The sequence below is a fragment of the Balaenoptera ricei genome, chromosome 2 (genome assembly GCF_028023285.1).
Source record: "Balaenoptera ricei isolate mBalRic1 chromosome 2, mBalRic1.hap2, whole genome shotgun sequence".
NCBI classification, from domain to species: Eukaryota; Metazoa; Chordata; class Mammalia; order Artiodactyla; family Balaenopteridae; genus Balaenoptera; species Balaenoptera ricei.
The window spans coordinates 126,120,397-126,139,547 of NC_082640.1; the positions used below are offsets into that span (position 1 = coordinate 126,120,397).

Below are 19,151 nucleotides of genomic sequence, written 5' to 3' on the forward strand. Positions count from 1 at the left end.
AAACAGTAAGCAGATTTCTGACACACAAGCTATGTTCGAGGAACTGCTTTTTTCAAGCAGCAGATATCTCATAGAGAGCTTTGAACTGCATTTATTTCTAAAGCAACCGAAATTCAGTGCTGCAAACAGAGGATTATAACTTCAGGAGAAGAATAAGCAGAAGCAGCAGATGAACTCTCAGGGCCGTAGTCTTCCTTTGATCTTGTAAAACTCCTATTGACATCTGGAGTTCCCAGTCTGGTGAGAAAATAGACTATAAACCGAATGGAACAAAATACCAGTCCAATATTTTGGTGGAGACTTTAAAACCACACTGTACAGGGACTCTCCTGCCATGCAGAAAAACTGACATAAGGTACAGAATTATTCCTTATCAGATGTTTTTAGGCGGCTATTAGGAGTCTTTAAAAAATATCAATTGTTTGTATGGAAACATAACTAAATGTTATTTTCTTTATCTAAATTAAGACATCTCTTGTTATTATGCTATTTATATATTTTTTCCGGTTCTTGTATCTTTAAAAATCTAATATTAATAGTATCAAAGTTTTCCTTTTCTTTTTTTCCCTAGGTTTTTTCTTAGCAACAGTGAATTCACATGGAGTAAATTTAAAAAGAGAAAGCCCAAATACAATTGGCTATTTAAAGCATATTATGATTTAAAGCTGCTCTTAAAAATGAGAGAAGGAAAGTGGGATGGGATATGGGGTTGTTTGATTTTCAAAACATTATTGTTATTGGTTACTGTTGACATATTTCCTCTGATTCTTAGGGGGTAAAAGTGTTGTTTTTAACCTGGCAAATGCACTCTTCAGAGATCCTTTTCCATCCCATCCACATGGAGAGGTTAAAGGTTCAATTTCATGGCCTCTATGCAGGCAGTGCTCTCTTTCACAGAAGGCAAGAGTATTACCTGAAGGATAGAATGCAGTTGGACAGCAGACACATTCTTATTTCTCTTGTTTTGTCCTACTTTTAACGACCCTCATTAAATACTGGGCTGAAATATAAATTAAAAACACGTTGGAAAGGATGTACAACCGAAGGCTGTGTATGTATATACAGTATGTCAAAAAGCCTTTATTTTTATACTTTAAATGCTCTAAATTAATAAAAAGTAATAATTACCATGTTATCTTTCATTTTTTATTTTCAAAATGTTTTAGTGACACAGCTTTATGGTAGAAATACCTTGTAGTAGTTAAGAACAGGTGCCATCTCGAACATGCAGATATTTTTGTTGCCTCTAGCTACTGAAGTAGTATCGTTTCAGGATGCGGATATAAAGTTAAGTTTGGTTATATTAACGCCAAGGAGATAATTTTTGGAGTGCATGTTAGTACAGGAATCTTTGGAAATGCTAAGAATGTACTTCTCCTTTGAAACATTTTCCCCTTCATAATACAGATTTTAACACTGCAGTTAGTTGACTTCACACCTGAAACTGTCACTTAAAACTAATAACCTAGAAATGTAGTTTTATTCTAAACATCATTTTTAAGAATGGCATAGGTAAGAGTTCTGAACAAAGGTATTTGATGCAAATACAGATAGCACAAACGGGCCCAAGGAGTGGTTTGAATTTGTGATTTAGCATGAAAATATTTCAGCATTAAAACTTGTTTTCAAAGGGAAAGTAGTTTAATATAATTTCATGTCTTATATTTGTCATAAAAGACTTCAAATATCATGATTTTAAAATATTAACCAACAGTGCAAATAATATAAAGTAGATTTAGGAAAATATAGCTGAGATGAGTATTATTACTAAAAGAAACCAACAAATTCACATTTTAACATAAAATTTTAAAAGGTCATTTTAATACACTTTAGAAATATTTTCCTTGTATATGATTAAACACTATTTATGGAAGAATTTAATTCCTTATAAAAACTGTTTAAATTTTGGCTTAATTTTTTTTCACTTTTTAGCACTTCTTGACCTTTTGGGAGAAAATAATCATCAACACAATGAATTTTCCTTGTGAAGCCGTGTAAGAGGAACATAGGTCATAAAATTTATATTGCTTTTATGATATAGATCTGATTTCATGCTATTTTTCTATATTCAGTTTATATACCTCATTGCTTCATAGTAGTATTTTTCTTCTCACAGTTTTATGGATATGACCAAAACGACAGTTTCAAATTGTCTAGAGATAATTTTTGAAGTATCAAAATAGGTTTTGTTCTTGAACAAACTGTTTTACCCTCTATAATTGTATATAATTGTATAATTATAATTTATCATTGTATCGGCTCAGCTGATCGATATTCTCTTCTTCTCATGGTGCTGTATAATGAATATCTATTATCACAAGGGGGAAAAATACTCTGTAGGCAATCACCAGTTCTCCTGAAGCCATGAATAGGTGTATTCATAAACCAGCAGCATCACTGCACCACCTACAAAAGAAAAGAGCTGGTTTTTAGCCCAAGTCCTGTGAAATTGTGCTGTCTTTCCCACTGGGTTTCTGAATCCCTGGAGTCCCATGCAGTCTATCAGGCAGAAGCCGTTCAGAATCATCAGTTCTCAAGCTCCAATACACAGAAAACTGTGGAAAATTCTCCGAGCGAAATCAAGACCATCTTGAGTCTCTAAATACATTTTTTCCCCATGAGTTTCTGTAACTTTCATCATTTCTCATCAGATTCTTTTTCAGGCACTTTTAATTTTTAAAAGTAAGTAAATACAGACACATTTAGTCATGTAAGGGCATGTGGCTTTCCCGCGAACAGAAACCTTCAGATTTGTCATATGTAGGCAAAGGATTTATCTTTTTCAGTTTATTATTAGCATTGTTGTAGTTGCATTCAAGAAGGAAATCTCTAAGATGGTGCTTGATGGATGAGCCTGGTTTTCTCTTACAGCTTTCAAACTGGATTACAATGTGAAAAGTAGCTTCTGAGTCCTTTTAAAATCTGTATTTCAAAACTTAGCTAGCTTTCGACCTCTTTTTGTTGCCTCAGATTTTTGTTGCCTTCATTCCTTTCATCTGCCTCAGATATATACGGATTGCACTTGAAAATTTGGTAGTCGGGGTTGAGTGTCATAAGACCATCATTTGTCTTGGAAGAGAAGAGTTATATAACTGGCTGCAAAAGGGCTTGCTATGTAATATGTCAACAGGACTATGATATGGAAAACAAGCACTGAGGCTGCTGAATACCTAGACATCGGGAGAAGCATTTGCATGTGGATGATTCTGTGTTCTGTCTGATGCAGTAAATAGCACATATCCTGTGCCCTTTAAGATATTCTCTATCCTTTCAGGTCTATGTGAACAATATTACAAAATCAAAGTGTGGACAAACAGCAGAAACTAACACAACATTGTAAAGCCCAATTTTAAAAAATGTGGACAAATATCCAGAGTACAACTTAGAGAAGACTTGGCTGCATGAACAGAAGACTGACTTCTGATGGAAAGAAACAGAACTTGATTTTGATCTTATTTTGTACACACTACCATATGCTTTTTTTTTTTTTTAATCTACAGGCTGCACATGTTTGTGTAACCTTATACCAAAGATAATTATCTGCCTGTAATTTTCATTTTTAACCCCTGAAAATACTCTAATAGCCCCTTCTCAGCTGCTGTAGCCCTCTTGGCTCTGGCAAACAAAAAGGGATGCACTACAGAGGGTTGTTAATATGTATGTAATTGCTCTGTTTACTCTTATTAACTGTTCACCATATAAGACAAGAACACGCAGAATCGGGTTAGTTTGCAGCCTAGTGATATTTGGAGTCTAAACCACAGACTTCAAGATTCTCCTTTCATGGGAGGTCCGGATCATTAGCCACATAGAGCTGCTAAGGCTGTTATAAAAATAGGATGGGATGCTTCTCTAGAACGAAGGATGAAAATGCCAGGTTCACCCTTCTTTTCTTTTTTACTGTCTCTCGCTCTCCCTCTTTCTCTCTCTCGAAAAAGTCTTATCCTTAACTCAAAAGTCTTACCTTTCTCTCTACACCTTTCTTTCCTTTGAGGTTGCTAGGACCGGTATGTTTGGGATGAGAGTGGAGGCCAGGTCCTTGAATGAGATTTCCAGTTATTCACAATTTTGTTTAGCCTGGACAGTCTGTTCACAAGAACCCCTTTCATTGGATTTAACACCACAGCAACTCAGGACACCTCATGCAAAAAACACTTAAAAAGCCAACCAAACATTTGCAAGCCTCTAACAAAACTTGGGGTCAGATTATTTAAGAGTTTTGGATTAAGGTTCCAGTCAATTACCGTTTTAGCTAAACTCTCCCTGATCGCTCTCCCTTTTCAGGCCCATCCCATCCTGAGAAAGCTGGATTAGGGCCAGTCCTATGATTTTCTCTAATACTAGGTCTACTAGCAGGTTTTTACTGTGTGGTGAAGGAAAAACACCACATTCGTGAAGAGAGAGTGGCACAAAATCACCAATATTCTTTATCATTGGGTTCGTGTTGACACACGGGCCAATGACAAAGAGAAGGCAGGTCTGGATCTCAAATGTGAAGCAAAAATCCACGCTTAAATGCCTAGAAAGCCTGGGATAGATGGATTGGGAATTGTGGAAGTGTTTTCAAAATATACGAAAGTATGAACTGTTCACCAGCTTCAATTTACAGACTGCTGTTCTATATCTCAGGTTGGCAGAAATGCTGGTTCACTGGGCTGAGATTTAAAGGTAAATGTGCATATGTGTGAGTGTGGCAGGGGAAGGGGACATCAGTGTTCAAAGGGAGGACTGGGAAAGGGAGAAAGGGGAGGAGTAGGGGACAGTTCCGGGGAAGATTTCCAGGATGTCTAAGAAGGTGAGTGTAGCCTGGTAAAATAATATGTGTGGTCTAGTGCATACTTCTGTACTTATTCACAAGGTTGCTTATAATCCAAGACTATTTGCCCAGGTGGTTGAGTCTGCAGCAGTTGCTTTCTTATCTGTTTACACAGAGGCAGCTGACTCTCCCTGTGGGAATGGCAGCCGGCTTTTTGTGGGCTGGCATCCTGAGGTGAGGCCCCCGAGCCAGAAGCCTCCACCATCATGCTGAGAGGAGCTGGGAAGGTGAGCGCCAGGCTGCAGCTCCTCCATTCTTGCTCCCCAGAGGCGACTGTGAGGAGAGTTGCTCTGGCTCTTCATGGACACGAGCTGTCCTCCTTTTCTCTTTCTGAAGCGAAGTTGAGGCAGGAGCAAGAATGAACTAGAAGCACCAGGGAAAGTTTTATTGAGCTGGTCCCTCACTCCATGAAAAATCCTCCCTTTCAGCCAGAAGCGACTCAAACTCCGACTGGCTGTGCACCCTTTCCTATTGACTTAAGGTGGGCTTTGGCTTCTACCAGCCTCCAGTAAGGCCACAAATAGTACCTTATAAACAAAGGTAGGACATTTCTAATGGACGCCTTTAGTGTCTTGAATACTCCTGGACAACTTTTTATCCTTAAGGTTTCCATGTTTCACAGTGTGACAAACTTTAGTTGTGTTACAGATAGACACAAATAAGAAAAAAGAGATACTACAGAAAGAAGGAAGGAAGGATATAAGTAATGAAAACATTATTACCTGGTCCAAGCCTCATAATCTTGGGAAGCAGGCCTTTATACAAAGCTAAAATGCTAGAACCGGAAGGGAAAGAGCAACATTCTTATTATGAAAAAAAAATGGAGTTGTCCCTCAGCTTTACTGAGATGCTGACCCAGCATTTACCCAAAAAAGTCATTTGAAAAAAATTTTCAAATCCCAAAACAGACAGTATCGGGCTAAGTATTCTCTGCAGCAAATTGGATGAGAGGAAAGAATTGATTCTTTAATACCCAGGCTATGCTGATCTGGTCCCATCGCAAATAGGACTTTCATCAGCGAGATGGTTTTTGCTATCCAGACAGGCCTTACTTTCAAGACAGCTGTGTATATTGACAAAATGACTCTTGTAATTGAGTTTAAAAGACCATAAACTCAGTCCTCACGGAAGGAAATACAATGCAGTTTAGATCAAAATAATAAAATATTACTTGCTTACTTGAGAATAAGACCTGCTGAGGAGGGATGAAGAGACAAAAATAAGACTTAAAAAAACAAAGACCAGTAGAAAAAGGCACATACTTTAAATTCTTAAAAGAGAACTAACTTCACAGAACTCTCATGTTTAATTCTCCCAGGAGAATATAATTAGGTGACATTTTGATTAGATGTATAGTCAGAAGACAATTACTCTCCTGCCCATGTGGGAACAGGGCATATTATATGCAATAGCATATTGTGCAAACTGACAAGCAAAAAGTTCACCTTGGCATTCTAGGACAAACATACAGTGTATTGAATGATCGTGGCTCATGTTTCTTGATGGCGTAAGAAGGTTTTGCCAACATCTCATGACTGTGTTATCTCACAAAGTTTCTCATCTATTCCCTAGAGCTTCTCAGACACACACCCAATTCAGGAGGGCTTGATGGCTCTCATCAAAATGGAAGTACAATATGGTTTTAGCAATGCTTTAGTCTTGCACATTTATTAAAATAAGAATGTGTTACCCTTCTTCCTGATAGACCGTGGCCATTGTTTTAAAACAGGTTCTGTACTTGATCTCTCCAGGAACTGGCTGAGGCCCTTGAATCCTACTTTTGGCAACATCAAAAGGGATGTTAATGACTGAGGCTATTGTGCCCGAGAGAAGACCAACCCCAAATTTTCTCAGAAACTCCAAGGTTGGATCCTAAAAGAAAAGAAGAATAAAATAACAGAAAGGGAAGCGGAAGCCCCTGAGTCGGTTAAACACTATAAAGCAATATGTATTTAAGCAGAACATTGCACTCCCCGGCACCCTCCTGTTATTCCAGCGGAACACATTAGGATTTCCTAGGCTGGAACTTGTTTTCTTGACAATCCCATTGGCTATGTTTTTACACATGGTCTAAATTGCTGAAGTACACATTTCCTCACACAGGATTTATAAACACAGTTCATAAAGAAAGACTGGTATGGCATATGGGGATGATTTGTATAATTGGGCTTCACAATGTACTTAGTATTACTGTATCAAAACAGGAGAAATCCAAGCACACTATTAGCTAATTGGCCAGAATATTTTACAAATGACAGCAACTTCCACCATGAAGCCTACTAAAATGCTCATTTGTGTGTGGACCCCCAAATGTTAAATTAAATCAAGGCTACTCTCGGTCTGCTGCTATTCCCCTCCAGGTTTTTTGCATTTATTTTCACGTGTAGCTGATCCACTGTACTGAGAAGTGCTAGCTTCCTGTTATTAACAAACCAACTTGGGGAGGCTGCAAAACAGCCTGGGACATTCTGCGCATTATAAACAGTAGTAAGTCACTGGACTAATTGGCTGAAGAATTTTCAACCCATTGTTCCTGAATCTTATTCTTCCTTCAATGGCAAAGGAAGAAAAGGGGAGAGACATTCAGAGACAGAAGAGAGACAGGGAGAGAGACACACACGCACACAGAAAGGGAGGGAGAAAAAGAGAAAAATATTTCTTCTTTCCATTTGAATTTGGGTCCTTCACTTTGGTCTGATTTGATTTTCCACCCCTCCCTGCTCTGCTTCTGACATCAAAGTATTTAATTAGGTCTTATGTGGAAGTCACTTGCCTTTTGCCTATTTTTGTGCCTAGTGAGCTCACATTATGCTTTGTTATAATGAATTTGCTGGAAAGTTCTCATTTTTCTGTCAGCCTCAGTTCTTGCCCTGAAGAGAGGTCATCTCACAAACCGTAAGTTGCTGACGGAGACCTCCCCCATCCTTCCCCTGCCCTCTCTTTTGGTCAATACTTCAGAAGGATCTTCACAGAGGAACAATACAGGGTAGTGCCATGATGCTATTTTTATCCAGCAGGATAAGTAAAAGGGGGAACCATTCTCTGCTTAATTAAAAAAAAAATCAGGTCTGAGCATTGCATGCTTATAGCTTTGATGGAAGAAGAAAAATTCTGGAAGCTCTGAAATTTTCAACTGAACCAAGAGCCAGATACCATCACAGAAACTCCTATGTGGTTAAATATAAAAAGTGAGGGGTTCGGTAATAATTCTTGGATCTGGGCCATACAGGTGTCGGGTGGGTTTAAAGGGATTTAAAAACCAACAGGGTGTTTCAACAGGAGAAACAATGCAGTGATTGCAGTATGAGTGAGGTGTGTTTAAATAATCTCCCCTCCCCCCATTTTTTTCTCTTTTACAAGGAGAGAAAAATGCCTTTATGTTACCCTTCTCCATTCTGGCATAGAAGCAGAACTGGAGCTCGGGAGGATGGCGGATTCAGGGCCAGCTCTGGTTGTCTGACTTTGCACGAGTCACTGAATCCCATGGAGCCCAGTGTGTAGAAGGGATGTTTTTAACACCCACCTTAACTTTGTACTGCATGGTTTTTCTGAGAAATAAAAACAATAATAGTAGTAAAAGTGCTATGAATATTGTACAAGCCTGGCAGAAAATGGATAGTATTTTTATGTAACCTGTTTTCTAAAGTCTCAAAACACCTGTGACGAGACCCTCTCATGGTGCTCCTGCGACACAGCCAAGGACAAGGGTGAAAGTGATGACTTGTATGCACGACGACCTTTTGGGAAGTTCAGGGGACCCTGTCAATCACCCAGCTTCTCCCACCTCCTGATGTGTTTGCTGAGGATTGGAGTTGGGGAGGGAGGAGTGGCTAAGACACTCAGTGAAGGTCATTATGTTTGAGATGCTGTTGGGGACCAAATCCTAAGGTTTTCAAGCCATCATAGTGTTCACTAGCACAAGCGTACACTGAACCCGTGTTTTCTATACATTTCCCAGCTTAACAGTAAGATCCCACAGTAGTTCCCAAATCCAGTTGTGCATCAGACTCACCTGGGAGCTTTACAACATATGGATGCCCAGCCCCACCTCAGACCCACCTTAGGTTCCCAGATCAGAATCACCTGGGAAAGTGCCTAAGAGTTGTTTTAAAATAAGCCCACGTACATATGGTCACCTTATCTTTGATAAAGGAGGCAAGAATATACAGTGGAGAAAAGACAGCCTCTTCAATAAGTGGTGCTGGGAAAACTGGACAGGTACATATAAAAGTATGAAATTATAACACTCCCTAACACCATACACAAAAATAAACTCAAAATGGATTAAAAACCTAAATGTAAGGCCAGACACTATCAAACTCTTAGAGGAAAACATAGGCAGAACACTCTATGACATAAATCACAACAAGATCCTTTTTGACCCAGCTCCTAGAGAAATAGAAATAAAAACAAAAATAAACAAAAGGGACCTAATGAAACTTAAAAGCTTTTGCACAGCAAAGGAAACCATAAACAAGACCAAAAGACAACCCTCAGAATGGGAGAAGATATTTGCAAATGAAGCAACTGACAAAGGATTAATCTCCAAAATTTACAAGCAGCTCATGTAGCTCAATACCAGAAAAACAAACAACCCAATCCAAAAAGGGGTGGAAGACCTAAATAGACATTTCTCCAAAGAAGACGTACAGTTTGCCAACACACACATGAAAAGATGCTCAACATCACTAATCATTAGAGAAAAGCAAATCAAAACTACAATGAGGTATCACCTCACACCGGTCAGAATGGCCATCATCAAATAATCTACAAACAATAAATGCTGGAGAGGGTGTGGAGAAAAAGGAACCCTCTTGCGCTGTTGGTGGGAATGTAAATTGATACAGCCACTATGGAGAACAGTATGGAGGGTCCTTAAAAAACTAAAAATAGAACTACCATATGACCCAGCAATCCCACTACTGGGCGTATGCCCTGAGAAAACCATAATTCAAAAAGAGTCATGTACCAAAATGTTCATTGCAGCTCTTTTTACAATAGCCAGGACATGGAAGCAACCTAAGTGTCCATCAACAGATGAATGGATAAAGAAGATGTGGCACATATATACAATGGAATATTACTCAGCTATAAAAAGAAACGAAATTGAGTTTTTTGTAGTGAGGTGGATGGACCTAGAGTCTGTCATACAGAGTGAAGTAAGTCAGAAAGAGAAAAACAAATACCGTATGCTAACACATATATATGGAATCTAAGAAAAAAAAAAAAAAGGTCATGAACAAACTCGGGGCAGGACGGGAATAAAGACATAGACCTACTAGAGAATGGACTTGAGGATATGGGGAGGGGGAAGGGTAAGCTGTGACAAAGTGAGAGAGTGGCATGAACATATATACACTACCAATTGTAAAATAGATAGCTAGTGGGAAGCAGCCGCATAGCACAGGGAGATCAGCTCGGTGCTTTGTGACCACCTAGTGGGGTGGGATAGGGAGGGTGGGAGGGAGGGAGATGCAAGAGGGAGGAGATATGGGAACATATGTATATGTATAACTGATTCACTTTGTTATAAAGCAGAAACTAACACACCATTGTAAAGCAATTATACTCCAATAAAGATGTTAAAAAAAAAATAAATAAAAGAACTTCAGGACTTCTGACATTGCCAGGCTGAGGGCCCATGTCTGGGAATCACTGATTTTGATATTCCAGGCAGGCAAAGCAGATGGTCAATTGCTACCACTCTGGGCATTCTAGGGAGGAGAAAAGTCTTTTGGGGATGGCCAAGAGCTATCCCTCACCACCCGGCCTCTGGGCCCCTTTCCAGCCTCTTCCTCTGAGTCCATGGTCTGCTCTAGGCAGCAACCCAGACTGGGATCAGATGCGCCAAGGAGAGCCCTGCCAGCTCACCTCTGCTTTCTTTGCTGCATGTCATCAACCATCCTCGGATGAACGCAGCCCCTCAAATGCCCCTCCCCTTCGTCCCCCTCTGGCTGCTCTTTCTACTTCTCTGGCTTTAGCTCAGGTTCCCATTACTTTCACCAAGTCTTGCATTCTTCTTGCTTCTATCATCTGTTCTTCACAGTGGCGCCAGGGATTTTTTTTTTTTTTTTTTTGTAAAAACATATCTGCTTCTGGTGCCTCCCTACTCAAAGACCCTCAACCCTTTCCCACGGCACGGAGAGTAAAGCCAAAGCTCCTCATTGGCCTTTGGTTTGTTTCCGATGATATGCTTCCAACCTACCTTTCTAGCCTCAAATTCTACACCTCTACCCCCAAGCCAAACTACACTCATGCTGGTTAAATCGTAATCATGCACATTTCTACTGAACACTTTTCTAAGTCCACGTTTTTTTTCAAACAACTCCCACAACCTAGAATGTCATTCTCCATCATATTCACAGATAGCAGCCCCACTCTTTACGGTCCAGCTTAAATCCCACCTTGCCCAAGAGACTTCCGTGGACCCCCATCAAAATTGATTTCTCCCTCTTGGGCACTCCTGAAACACTGTCTGATCCACGATCGTTGTCCTTGCTCTGGCTCTCTTTGTGTCTGGTTTATTTTTGTGTGTATCCATCTTCCCTGCTGGAATGTGAGCTGGCACAGAACAGGAGCATGTGTTATTCCTCTTTGTGTCACCTACTACACAGTGTGCACAGTAAGTGCTAAATAAATGTCTGCGGATTAGCCTATCACTGTAGTTTATCTTTGTAGAAACAATGAGAATCAGGCTTTGACCTTAAACACTATTTCTCAAAACTCAGTATCTTCTACCCTGTAAGTGAACCCCTATTAGAACTTTACGTTTCTGTCTTTCTGCCAGGAGGACTTAACATGGGGACATGACAAGGCATAGGACATTTGCAAGGTGGAGTATTTCCAGGCAAATGAATTGAGACTCTCAGGTCATAGAGCCAGGCCTGGGCTTGCCAGACCCCATTACTCAGGGACTCACAGAAAAAAACATGGTATGGCATCCTGTGACCAGATTTTAGCAAAAGAATGCAGTGGGCACAGAGTAAAGTCTTGAAATATTACTCTTCGGGCTGGCTCTTCTTTCTTACACTTCCTGATCTTTCCCCTAGTAGGGAGAGGCATCTACTTGCCTCAAGAATGAGGATTGTTGTAGCAGGACTATAAAGAGAGAGCAAAAGGTAATATTTAGTGTTTCTGGCTTTCAAATTAGGCTCTTCAGTGTATTACATCAGTTAATCTTCATAGTCTTTGAGGTAAGAACTATTATTTTTATTCCTATTTTACAAATGAGTGAACTGAAAGCTTAGGTGTAAGAAGGGAATTTTTGTTACATCCAAGTGAACCCAAGACTTTGCCTTAGGGGATAGTTTTTCTACTGATACTCCTAAGGGTTGGTGGGTGGGCTGTTGGGGGAGGTGCCTGAGAACCTCCTGAAATTATAAGCAATGGTTCTGGGTATGCGCAGATGGGCTTTTCAGGAGAAAATGTCTATAGGTTTTATCAGGCTCATAGGAGCTTCAAAACAACTTCATCAAATCATTTCCCCTACCAATAAATTTATAAAGTAAAAAAAAAGGACAGTGCAGTGTTGAAAACATTGGGGCTGAAAACAGAAAGCCCTCATTTTCATGGGCGTTATCAGGCAATTCACCTTAGTGAAAAGATTTCTGCAAATATTTCCACTCTGGGCTCAGGTTACGCATACCTCAACCATATCTATGAACTCAATGGTTCTCAAAGTGTGGTCCCTGAACCACCATCATCAGTATCATGTGAGAACTTAGTAGAAATGAAGATTGGGGTTTTACCCCAGGCCTATGGAACCCAAAACTCGGGATGGAGCACAACAATCTGTCTAAACAAGTCTTCCAAATTATCCTTATGGATGCTTGTCTGAGAACCACTGCTTAACTGAAGCTTATGGTTCATCTTTTTGGATCCTTGGACTGGATAACTGATGCTCTAAAAGGATCTGGATGTGCTGGGAAGCATTTTAAAGCCTTTTTTGGTGGAAGCAGGGCTTTGTTTTTTAAGGCTGCAGAACTGAACACAATGCTATTAACTCTGTTCACCTTTTCCTACCCCAGGTCCATCCAAAGCAAGAATGCACATCTGTGAGGTTGTTGGGTCTGAGTGAAACCTATCACATAGTTTGAATGGGTCATTCTGTACTGGCAATCAGTGAATCATTCCAGCATTTCTGTCAATAACCATAATAACAAATAACAATAAAACTAATAGTAAAAGTAAAGAGAAGTAATAAAATAATGTACATGGTATGATATTTGTGCTATTTTTCATAACTTTCATTAAGAAAATTAATGGTACTGTTAATAATACTTACTTATTGATAGACAATTTTATATGCAAAAAACATGTACAAAACCTATATATCATATAAGAACCCTATGAATTAAGTACATACACCATTTTACAGATAAGGACATGAAACTTAAAGAGTTAAGTCACTTGATCAAGATCACACTGCTTATAGGAGGTGGAGCTTGGATTTGAACTCAAGTTCTTCAGACTTCCAACCATTGTTATATTATATCCCATTCATTATGTTATATTCCTTCTCATTCACCATTCATTTGTCGTATATTCATACAACATACATTTATTGTATGTCTACAAATGCCTGGTCCTACACTGGGTGCTAGAATTGAGTGTGAAGGTAAATGGTCCAGAGAGGGGATGGGGTGGCTTTATAATGAAGTATCATAGTACAATGTGATGAGTACTGAAATGGGGGTGTGAACAAAGTGCAGGGGTAAACATGCAGTAAAGAGAAGGGAGTTACTTCTGGACTTTCACTATCAAAGTTCAATGAGATAGTACCTAACTTCTGCCTCTTAAAAACTTAGTCACTTGTTGGGTTTTATGAACTCAACGGAAGACATCTCATTATTACAAGTCACCATGCATTAGCTGAATGGTTAGCCTTCTGGCTTGATTATCATATTACTTGGAATGTCATTTTGCCCTTTCCATTAGTTTATTTTAAAAACTGGAAAAAGATGATGATGATAATGATAAGACACGATGTGCTAGGCACTGTGCTAAGCACTTTCTGTATATTTAAGCCTCACAACATTGCTGAGGAGATGAGGTATCGGAAGCTTACAGAAACTGTCTACCTTACAAAGGAATATAATTTTATTTATTTATTTATTTATTTATTTATTTATTTATTTATTTATAGTCTTATAAGTATAAAAGGGTTTTTTCGAATTTTATTTTATTATTTTATACAGCAGTTTCTTATTAGTTATCTATTTTATACATATTAGTGCATATATGTCAACCCCAATCTCTCACTTCATCCCACCACCACCACCACCCAACCCCACGCTTTCCCCCCTTGGTGTCCATACGTTTGTTCTCTACAACTGTGTCTCTATTTCTGCCTTGCAAACTGGTTCATCTGTGCCATTTTTCTAGATTCCACGCACATGTGTCAATATACGATATTTGTTGTTCTCTTTCTGACTTACTTCACTCTGTATGACAGTCTCTAGATCCATCCACGTCTCTACAAATGACCCAATTAAATTCCTTTTTATGGCTGAATAATATTCCATTGTATGTATGTACCACATCTTCTTTATCCATTCGTCTGTCGATGGGCATTTAGGTTGCTTCCATGAACTGGCTATTGTAAATAGTGCTGCAATGAACATTGGGGTGCATGTGTCTTTTTGAATTATGGTTTTCTCTGGGTATATGCCCAGTAGTGGGGTTGCTAGGTCATATGGTAGTTCTATTTTTAGTTTTTTAAGGAACCTCCATACTGTTCTCCATAGTGGCTGTATCAATTTACATTCAGAACAACACTGCAAGAGGGTTCCCTTTTCTCCACACCCTCTCCAGAATTTGTTGTTTGTAGATTTTCTGATGATGCCCATTCTAACCAGGACAAGGTAATACCTCACTGTAGTTGTGATTTGCATTTCACTAATAATTAGTGATGTTGAGCAGCTTTTCATATGCCTCTTGGCCATCTGTGTGTCTTCTTTGGAGAAATGTCTATTTAGGTCTTCTGCCCATTTTTGGATTGGGTTGTTTTCTTAATATTGAGCTGCATGAGCTGTTTGTATATTTTGGAGATTAATCCTTTGTCCATTGATTCAATTGCAAATATTTTCTCACATTCTGAGGGTTGTCTTATTGTTTTGTTTAGAGTTTCCTTTGCTGTGCAAAAGTTTTTAAGTTTCATTAGGTCCCATTTGTTCATTTTTGTTTTTATTTCCATTACTCTAGGAGGTGGGTCAAAAAAGATCTTGGTGTGATTTATGTGAAAGAGTGTTCTTCCTATGTTTTCCTCTAAGAGTTTTATAATGTCCGGTCTTACATTTAGGTCTTTAATCCATTTTGAGTTTATTTTTGTGTATGGTGTTAGGGAGTGTTCTGATTTCATTCTTTTACATGTAGCTGTCCAGTTTTCCCAGCACCACTTACTGAAGAGGCTGTCTTTTCTCCATTGTATATCTTTGCCTCCTTTGTCATAGATTAGTTGACTATAGGTGCGTGGGTTTATCTCTGGGCTTTCTATCCTGTTCCATTGATCTATATTTCTGTTTTTGTGCCAGTACCATATTGTCTTGATTACTGTAGCTTTGTAGTATAGTCTGAAGTCAGGGAGTCTGATTCCTCCAGCTCCATTTTTTCCCCTCAAGATTGCTTTGGCTATTTGGGGTCTTTTGTGTCTCCCTACAAATTTTAAGATTTTTTTGTTCTAGTTCTGTAAAAAATGCCATTGGTAATTTGATAGGGGTTGCATTGAATCTGTAGATTGCTTTGGGTAGTACAGTCATTTTCACAATATTGATTCTTCCAATCCAAGAACATGGTATATCTCTCCAACTGTTTGTGTCATCTTTGATTTCTTTCGTCAGTGTCTTATAGTTTTCTGAGTACAGGTCTTTAACCTCCTTAGGTAGGTTTATTCCTAGGCATTTTATTCTTTTTGTTGCAGTGGTGAATGGGATTGTTTCCTTAATTTCTCTTTCTGATTTTTCATTGTTAGTGTATAGGAATGCAAGAGATTTCTGTGCATTAATTTTGTATCCTGCAACTTTACCAAATTCATTGATTAGTTCTATACTTTTCTGGTGGCATCTTTAGGATTATTTATGTATAGTATCATGTCATCTGCAAACAGTGAGAGTTTAACTTCTTCTTTTCCAATTTGGATTCCTTTTATTTCTTTTTCTTTGATTGCAGTGGCTAGGAGTTCCAAAACTATGTTGAATAACAGTGGCGAGAGTAGACATCCTTGTCTTGTTCCTGATCTTAGAGGAAATGCTTTGATTTTCACCACTGAGAATGATGTTTGCTGTGGTTTTGTTGTACATGGCCTTTATTGTGTTGAGGTAAATTCCCTCTATGCCCACTTTCTGGAGAGTTATTTTATCATAAATTGGTATTGAATTTTGCCAAAACCTTTTTCTGAATCTATTGAGATGATCATATGGTTTTTGTTCTTCAATTTGTTAATATGGTGTATCACATTGATTGATTTGTGTGCACTGAAGAATCCTGGCATCCCTGGGATAACTCTCACTTGATCATGGTGTATGATCCTTTTAATGTGCTGTTGGATTCTGTTTGCTAGTATTTTGTTGAGGATTTTTGCATCTATATTCATCAGTGATATTGGTCTGTAATTTTCTTTTTTTGTAGTATCTTTGTCTGGTTTTGGTATCAGGGTGATGGTGGCCTCATAGAATGAGTTTGGGAGTGTTCCTTCCTCTGCAATTTTTTGGAAGAGTTTGAGAGGATGGATGTTAGTTCTTCTCTAAATGTTTCATAGAATTCACCTGTGAAGCCATGTGGTCCTGGACTTTTGTTTGTTGGAAGTTTTTTTAATCACAATTTCAATTTCATTACTTGTGATTGGTCTGTTCATATTTTTTCATGGTTCAGTCTTGGAAGGTTATACCTTTCTAAGAATTTGTCCAGTTCTTCCAGGTTGTCCATTTTGTTGGCATAGTGCTGCTTGTAGTAGTCTCTTATGATGCTTTATATTTTTGTGGTGTCCGTTGTAGCTTCTCCTTTTTCATTTCTAATTTTGTTGATTTGAGTCCTCTTCCTCTTTTTCTTAATGAGTCTGGCTAAAGGTTTATCAATTTTGTTTATCCTCTCAAAGAACCAGCTTTTAGTTTTTTTGATCTTTGCTATTGTTTTCTTTGTTTCTATTTCATTTATTTCTGTTCTGATCTTTATGATTTCTTTCCTTCTACTAACTTTGGGTTTTGTTTGTTCTTCCTTCTCTAGTTCTTTTACGTGTAAGGTTAGATTGTTCATTTGAGATTTTTCTTGTTTCTTGAGGTAGGCTTGTATAGCTATAAACTTCCCTCTTAGAACTGCTTTTGCTTCATCCCATAGGTTTTGGATCATCGTGTTTTCATTGTCACTTGTTCCCTAGGTATTTTTTGATTTCCTCTTTGATTTCTTCAGTGATCTTTTGGTTATTTAGTAACGTATTGTTTAGCCTCCATGTGTTGCTGTTTTTTATGTTTTGTTCCCTGTAATGGATTTCTAATCTCATAGCATTGTGGTCGGAAAAGATGATTGATGTGATTTCAATTTTCTTAAATTTACTGAAGCTTGATTTGTGACCCAAGATATGATCTATCCTGGAGAATGTTCCATGTGCACTTGAGAAGAAAATGTAATCTGCTGTTTTTGGATGGAATGTCCTATATATATCAATGAAATCTATCTGGTCTATTGTGTTATTTAAAGCTTGTGTTTCCTTATTAATTTTCTGTCTGGATGATCTGTCCACTGGTGTAAGTGAGGTGTTAAACTCCCCCACTATTATTGTGTTACTGTCAATTTCCTCTTTTATAGCTGTTAGCAGTTGCCTTATGTATTGCTCCTGTGTTGGGTGCATATATATTTATAATGTTAAATCTTCTTCTTGGATTGATCCCTTGATCATTATGTAGTGTCCTTCATTGTCTCTTGTAATATTCTTTATTTTAAAGTCCATTTTATCTGTTATGAGTATTGCTACTCCAGCTTTCTTTTGATTTCCATTAGCATGGAATTTCTTTTTCCATCCTCTCACTGTCAGTCTGTTTGTGTCCCTAGGTCTGAAGTGGGTCTCTTGTAGACAGCATATGTATGGGTCTTGTTTTTGTATCCATTCAGCGAACCTGTGTCTTTTGGTTGGAGCATTTAATTCATTCACTTTTAAGGTAAATATTGGTATGTATGTTCCTATTACAATTTTCTTAATTGTTTTGGGTTTGTTTTTGTAGGTCCTTTTCTCTTCTTGTTTCCCACTTAGAGGAGTTTCTGTAGCATTTGTTGTAGAGCTGGTTTGGTGGTGCTGAATTCCCTTAGCTTTTACTTGTCTGTAAAGCTTTTGATTTCTCCATCGAATCTGAATGAGATCTTTGCGGGGTAGAGTAATCTTGGTTGTAGGTTCTTCCCTTTCATCACTTTAAATATATTGTGCTACTCCCTCCTGGCTTGTAGAGTTTCTGCTGAGAAATCAGCTGTTAACCTTATGGGAGTTCCCTTGTATGTTATTTGTCATTTTTCCCTTGTTTGTTTTAATAATATTTCTTTGTCTTTAATTTTTGTCAATTTGATTACTATGTGTCTTGGTGTGTTTCTCTTGGGTTTATCCTGCCTGGGACTCTCTGCACTTCCTGGACTTGGGTGGCTATTTCCTTTCCCATGTTAGGGAAGTTTTCGACTATAATCTCTTCAAATATTTTCTTGGGTCTTCTCTCTCTCTTCTCCTTCTGGGACCTCTATAATGCGAATGTTCGTGTGTTTAATGTTGTCCCAGAGTCTCTTAGGCTGTCTTCGTTTCTTTTCATTCTTTTTTCTTTATTCTGTTCTGCAGCAGTGAATTCCACCATTCTGTCTTCCAGGTCACTTATCCGTTCTCCTGCTTCAGTTATTCTGCTATTGATTCCTTCTAGTGTATTTTTCATTTCAGTTATTGTATTGTTCATCTCTGTTTGTTTGTTCTTTAATTCTTCTAGGTCTTTGTTAAACATTTCTTGCATCTTCTCGATCTTTGCCTCCATTCTTTTCCCGAGGTCCTGGCTCATCTTCACTATCATTATTCTGAATTCTTTTTCTGGAAGGTTGCCTATCTCCATTTCATTTAATTGTTTATCTGGGGTTTTATCTTGTTCCTTCGTCTGGTATATAGTCCTCTGCCTTTTCATCTTGTCTATCTTTCTGTGAATGTGGTTTTCGTTCCACAAGCTGCAGGACTGTAGTTCTTCTTGCTTCTGCTGTCTGCCCTCTGATGGATGAAGCTATCTAAGAGGCTTATGCAAGCTTCCTGATGGGAGACACTGGTGGTGGGTAGAGCTGGGTGTTGCTCTGGTGGGCAGAGCTCAGTAAAACTTTAATCTGCTTG

General features: G+C 38.5%; 1 protein-coding gene across 1 annotated transcript in view; it reads right to left on the reverse strand.

Moving 5' to 3' along the window:
* Positions 1 to 1,938: 1,938 nt before the first annotated feature.
* The window catches only part of SLC25A21 (solute carrier family 25 member 21), a 511,228-nt gene continuing 494,015 nt past the window's right edge, over positions 1,939 to 19,151 (reverse strand). The window contains exons 9-11 of the mRNA XM_059915673.1: positions 6,507 to 6,688; positions 5,539 to 5,591; positions 1,939 to 2,406 (exon numbers count right to left, since the gene is read on the reverse strand). Coding sequence (XP_059771656.1) covers positions 2,345 to 2,406; positions 5,539 to 5,591; positions 6,507 to 6,688 — 297 coding nt within the window. The 3' untranslated portion in view covers positions 1,939 to 2,344. The remainder of the gene's footprint in view (positions 2,407 to 5,538; positions 5,592 to 6,506; positions 6,689 to 19,151) is intronic.